This window comes from Chroicocephalus ridibundus, chromosome 2 (genome assembly GCF_963924245.1).
Source record: "Chroicocephalus ridibundus chromosome 2, bChrRid1.1, whole genome shotgun sequence".
Lineage (NCBI taxonomy): Eukaryota > Metazoa > Chordata > Aves > Charadriiformes > Laridae > Chroicocephalus > Chroicocephalus ridibundus.
The window spans coordinates 5,803,358-5,809,357 of record NC_086285.1 but is presented as its reverse complement, the minus strand read 5'-3'; the positions used below and the strand labels follow the sequence as shown (position 1 = coordinate 5,809,357).

At 46.2% G+C, this 6,000-nt stretch overlaps 1 protein-coding gene across 1 annotated transcript in view; it reads left to right on the top strand.

Moving 5' to 3' along the window:
• The first annotated feature begins 4,596 nt into the window (after positions 1 to 4,596).
• Positions 4,597 to 6,000, top strand: part of PLCD1 (phospholipase C delta 1) — a 59,645-nt gene continuing 58,241 nt past the window's right edge. The window contains exon 1 of the mRNA XM_063324326.1: positions 4,597 to 4,897. Coding sequence (XP_063180396.1) covers positions 4,864 to 4,897 — 34 coding nt within the window. The 5' untranslated portion in view covers positions 4,597 to 4,863. The remainder of the gene's footprint in view (positions 4,898 to 6,000) is intronic.

Below are 6,000 nucleotides of genomic sequence, written 5' to 3'. Positions count from 1 at the left end.
CTCTTTGTCTGGAAGGTGATTTGGTGCAATGAACAGGCCTGTCTTAAATAGCTGCAGCAAAGAGCTGAGTGTGGGTCAGTTCTTCCCATCTTTGCTGTGAGGTCTTTGAGCCCAAGTCTGGGCTGTGGCTGAGCCAAATTAAAGAGGTTGAGGAGCAAAATGGGCTTTGTGAGGTCTTTGTGCCTCCTTTAATCAGGATCTGGGGGTTCCAGCATTGTCACGCTGTCACTGGCATAAGCCTGAAGCTCTGGACTGAGAAAAGGCCTTTTGTGATAGTCCAGAAAGATGATGCATGTATTGCAATATGTCCTCTCCTCCCCTCTCCACCTCCCAGGAGCCTCATCTCCCCACCCCAAGAGCAACTCGGGAGCAGCAACTCCTTAGCTTCTGCTGCCGCAGGTGTGTTTGTGCAGCAAATCCATATGCTCATAATCCAGAGAGAATCCCCAAGGAGGATCTCACAGCACCTCTGTCTTCTTCCTGTTCAGAGACTCCTGCTCCTGCCTGCACCCCTCTCCAGTGTGACTGAGAAATCAGAGTCCTGGTCCCTCCTCCAGCCCTGACAACCCTCTCCTGTGGCTGAGGGGAGGGCTGGGAGCAGGATGGAGGAGCTGTGCTTTCCCTTCCTCCTGGGTGCCAGAGCCACAAGGGAGAGTTTCCCTTGGAGAGGAAAGACTGAGGAGAAAGGGACAAAAAAATAACAGGTTGCTTATTTCTTGGGTGATTGCCACGTCTAGGTTTCTTTCCACACCTGAGAAAATTTTGCGAAGTAGACTTTGGGTCTTTTCCTGTCCTTCCCCTCCTGCACTGGCATTTCTAAATATTCCCTTTAATGCATTATTCTGCATATGGGACCCATCCTGTAGCTCCTACCCATGCAAAAACCCTGTGCATCAAACACTGCCTGCTTCTCTCTTTGATTTACGTGCCCTTATCCTATCATTTCTATTTCTATTGGTATTCTACTTTTTCACCCCAACCTTGCCTTTCTTTTGGGAAGGTAGTGAGGAGGAGCTTAGGTCCAGGTACAGCCATGGGAAGTCAGGATCCTGACTCCAAGGAACACCGGATAGGTGGAGAGACACATGTCTGAGACGCCACAGGGAATTCCTCACATTCCTCTTCAGCCTGCAGGATGATTTGGGGATTAAAATCCATGACAATAAAGGCAGGGAAATAAAGCGGCTTCCTAAGAGCCATTAAATACAATAACCGGCAGCGTGCGGAAAGCTGGGAGACACCAAGCTGGGCTCAGCGGTGAAGTCACTGCTTGTGGGTGGTGCCCACAGGAGTTGAGAGGGAATAAATACAGCCCTCCTTGTAATCTCTAATGTATTCGTGGAATTCAGGAGAGCAGGTTTTTCTGTTAGGTTTTGTCTTCATTGCTAAAAAGGTGTGTTCCTCCTGTGAAACAATCAGTGCATGTTAACTTGCCTGCTATAAAATCCTGGAGGAGGCAATTTTATCAAGGAATAAATAGAGCTAAGTCAGCATGGGCAGAGAGTATGCAATCATCTTGTTCAGTTACCTTGCAATAAAATGAAAGATTTTACCATTCTGTTGTTATCTCACTATAAAAGTTAATTTTTAAAGCAGAGAAGACAAACCTGGGGTCCTTAAAAAAGGTATTGAAATGCCATCTTACGTATGCCAGGACCGATCTGCCCAGAATAAATTGTATGTATTTAATTTTGACCCTTAGCAACAGTATTGTTGCTGTAAGTACAGGCAACATGCACAAAGAAGTGCTGTTTAATTTTAATCACACCCCTTCAAATCCTGGTTTGATCTCAAAGATCAAGAACCACAAAACTGGTTGTGAGCAAGTTGGTGGATAGAGCTTAGCAGCTGTATTCAAGACAGGGAAGAAGCAGTCAGAAATTCAGACAGCTTTTAAAAAATAAGCAAAGATACAGCAGCAGTCAGCTGCAGCCTATCTTAGCTACACGTTTTGTTATAGAATTAATTGCTCTCTTAAGGCTTCCAGATGAACGCCGACTTTTTGCAGTTCTGTCACCAGTTTTAAACTTGCCACTCAGCTGTGCTGCTGGTTTAACCAGGCAGAGGGCAATCCCACTTTGCACCTTGCACCTTCTAGATCTGCCAAAATCCAAACCAGAGAAGGAATACAATAAATGCTGTGATCCAAAATGGGGATCAGAGATTTGATTTGTATGACATTCTTAAACTTCTATATTATTTTCAGGATATCATTTGTTAGTAGGATTTCTGCAGCTCACAGGAGCCCAGTAGCTCCTCACATCACTTTGGTTTCATTGTTGTTCTGGACATATATTTGTTTCAGCAATGCAAAGGGAAGGGAATTCAAGTGCGTATGGTATGCATGTAGAAATATAGCGAAAAGGACGGTTGCCTTCCGAAAGAGGGCTCTGATGAGACCTGTGCTGTGTGATCTCGGCTTCTGGATGTTTGCTGCAGGGTATTAATGGCTCTGATAGTGACTGTACTTTCTGATGAATGCAAGGAATGCAAGGCTGTCTGGAAATGCCGGGCTTGCTCTGAGCACACATACAACGTGAAGCCCATCAGGGATTTAGGAATGGTGATGACTTAGCTTAAGGTGGCAGAAAGGTGCCACAGTGCTCAGAGCAGCCCAAATGGTGATGCTTCTGGACACATACAGAAGCAGAGAGACTAAGCGTAATGGGGAAAAGTGAAAATTTGGGCAAGGTTTTGTTAATTGGGAATGATGACAGGCACCATTACTGCTACCACTTCTTCTACCATCATGGAGAAGGCAGCATGGCAAGAAGGAAGCACAAGAAGATACAGTGGGCTGTTGTGAAGGGGAAATGCTGGGGATCATCTTCAGATCTCAAGGGATGATGGCAGAGAAACTGAGTCTCGCTCGGTGACGGTGCTCTGTCCACCAGCCAGTGCAATCACAGTGGTGTTCGCTGCGGTGCAGGGGAGTGATGGTCATGTCTTGGTGCTCTGTGAAGTGGTTGTTTCCAGAATATGGTCCTCATTGTTTCTGGGATGAACGTAGCTCTCTTAGATCTCCCCCCTTTGCCACAGAGGGCATAGGGATACCGGCTGGTTCGTCCCTAAGTGAGGGGCTTGTGTTAGGCAATGTGAGGACGCAATGGGGTGTGATATACACAAGAGCAAAGGAGTTACTATCATGCTGTTTCCCGTCACCACTTTCAAGCTGCCCTTCTCTACTTTTCCTCCCTTGTGAAAACCACAATGTTCTCATCACCTCAGCTTTACTGGAGTTTCCAGTCTGCCTGACTCATCTGCCAGCCTCTTGTACACTCCCTCCAGTGCTCTTCCCTGTCAGTTGAAAGGGCGACAGGTTTTGGGGATGTCCTCCAGAAATGCCCCCGCCTTGAGGTTTTAAGGCTGTACAAGGAACCTCTTGGGTGCCTCCAGCTGCTGTCGTGCCAGCAACTGACCTTGCTGCCAAACAGTCTGCCCCTGTCTGCGTCAATGTCTCATTGCCTGCGGGTTTGCAGAAGGGGCGCTTCTTCCTGGGTCCTTCAGAAAGCGCGAGCCCCCCGCCATGCCATGCTGGTGGCTGTGAGGTAGAAGGGTGGGATTTTGAGAAATGATGAGATGAAATCTCTGCTCTTTATTTTCTCCACTTGTTTGGTTTTGTTAGTTTTGTACTAGCACAGAGGAGTTTTGCTATATTAGGGCAGTTCTTCTTGGGTGGTGACAGCAGCCTGGTATTTGTGGACTGTAAAACTGAGAGCAACATCTGGGCTCTAAAAGGAGCAGCCCAGTTCTTGGCGGGGAGGGACAAACAGTCCTAGCCCTGAGGTATTTTTCATGATGTGCTTCCCAGATCTGTCACCATCAGAGAGGGACTTTTCGCTTCTGCTGGTGAAGCTGCTGGGTTTACAGCTGCTGAGGAGCGAGAGCTTTGAATCTGCCAACAGTTCCATCAATTGTTTGCATCAAGATAACCTAAATAACCAGAAACAGAAATAAATAACAGCAAAACCGTAACTGAAAACCTCCCACAAACATTCAAGTAGAGGGAAACTTTACCTTCTCACATCGGATTCCCTTTCTTTCCCACTCCCTATTTGCCAGCATTGTCTTTCTACCCTTAAAAAATATCTAATTCAAGAGTAGGGGACAGAGTGGAAGAAATAAGTTCCACTCAGGAAAAGCCTCAGGACAGTGCATTTTTTTCTGCTTTCTGTCTCGCTGTCTCAAAAGCAAAGCTTGTAACTTTTCTCCTGCTTTCAGCTCATGCCTCTGTGAGCGTTTGTGGTTACAGCTTCTATTTCTACATTGGCAATTTCTGACCTGTTGTTTGTTTTTTTTCCCTGTGAAAAGAAATATGCCCCTCCCAGTATCTAAAAGCCCTTGAGACCTACACTCCGATCCCTGGCTACTGTTTAAGGCCCTTTCCTTGATTTGAGGACCACGGAGGACAGATTTGCAGCACTCGATGTCTTCTGGAAGCCTTGCCGGAAAGGAGAGGAGCGTGAAAATGTGCCAGCAACAGGAAAAGAGGCATCGTTGTCAAGCTGCAGCGGTAGCAAAAGCAGGAGGCTGGGCCAGCGGTGAAGACGCCAGATTTCAGCGGGGAGGAGCCAGGGCCAGCGCGGCGCTGGAGCTCGGGCGCTTGGCCTCAGTCGACGCGCTGGGCAGGCACTGGCGTGCGGATGCGGGAGAGAAATAAATGAGGAGTCATAGCGAAGAGGCATTTCTAGCCAAGGGGAAGGAGCAGGCCTCGCCGAAGGGAGCTGACGTTGGGGATTACTGGAGCAGAAAGCAGGGGGAGCCTCACGGGTCTGGCTTCCACGCTGGGGCCAGCGCTAACATCTGGGCACAGCTGTTTCCCGGAGCCCTTTCTGCTGCTGCGTGTCGGCTTGTTTTGCAGCAATGGAATCGAATGGCACTTTCCTCGCTTGCAACAGTAAGTCAGTAGAAATGTCCTTGCATTTCAGCTCTTATCTTGTCCAAAAGCTTTATTTTTCTTCCTCTCTTCTCCCTCCTCCTTTGCCTGCCCATTCTGTCATTTGGAAGTAATGCAGCATTTACTCCGTGTTACAGAGATGACAGATTTTTCTCTGTTGATAGGTTTAGCTGTGTTGGTAGGAAGGGTGTGTTGGCTGGATAGATTTCTGCAAGTCCAGAAAAGTTGATCCAAATCTCCTCCCCTTTTTGGTGAAACTGAGAGTGGGACGGATGCTCAACTGAGTAAACTCTCTGGGCTCTGGTGAAGACAGCAGGGCTAGGATAAATCACCTCAGCTCAGGGTCTGTCCCCAAGATGCTATAAATGTTAAGTGTAAATTAAGTAATGTTTCTAAAAAAGAAGAAATCCTCTCTGCCATTCCAGCAAGTGAGATTTAAGAAAATTCAATTGGTACTGAGGCTGGGAGGCTTGTCTGATAGACAGGGTAATGAAGTAGCCCTTATTCTCTGGTCTGACTTTAATATATTGATTTGTTACCTCTTCATTGTATTTTACTTACTCTGATGAGCAGAAACAACTCAGGACTGTGATAGCTACAGACTGAAATGGGATATTGTGATCCCAGAGAAATGGGAAAAGTTTTTTTTTTTTTCATGAGACAGATGCTTTCTTACTGTAGATGAGCTATTAAAAAAAACCCAACTAATAAAGCAATAAGTTATTGACCATAAACATAATCAGTTTAGCATTACCAGCAGAAATGTGAAAAGATTCCCCCAGGCTCAAGAAATCTTCCCTCTTTTTTTTTCCCCAGATGCTAGAAATCTGACAGGAAGGTGAAACAGAGGTTAATGTTACACTTTTTGTAGCTATCCCATTCATTGTACAACCACTGGGGAAAGAAAGCTAAGGAATACATCTGGAACTATTAAAATATTTCCTATTCTGGGCTGTGGGTCATTTTTCAGTGTATATTATTTAGTCTTCTGGGGTTAGGAATCAAGAAGAATTCAGTGGCTGCTTGTTAATCTATTTTCTTCTCACAGGCAGAAAAATACACAAGTGTTGAATGAGCCCAGCTTTTAAAAAAGTATTTACTGA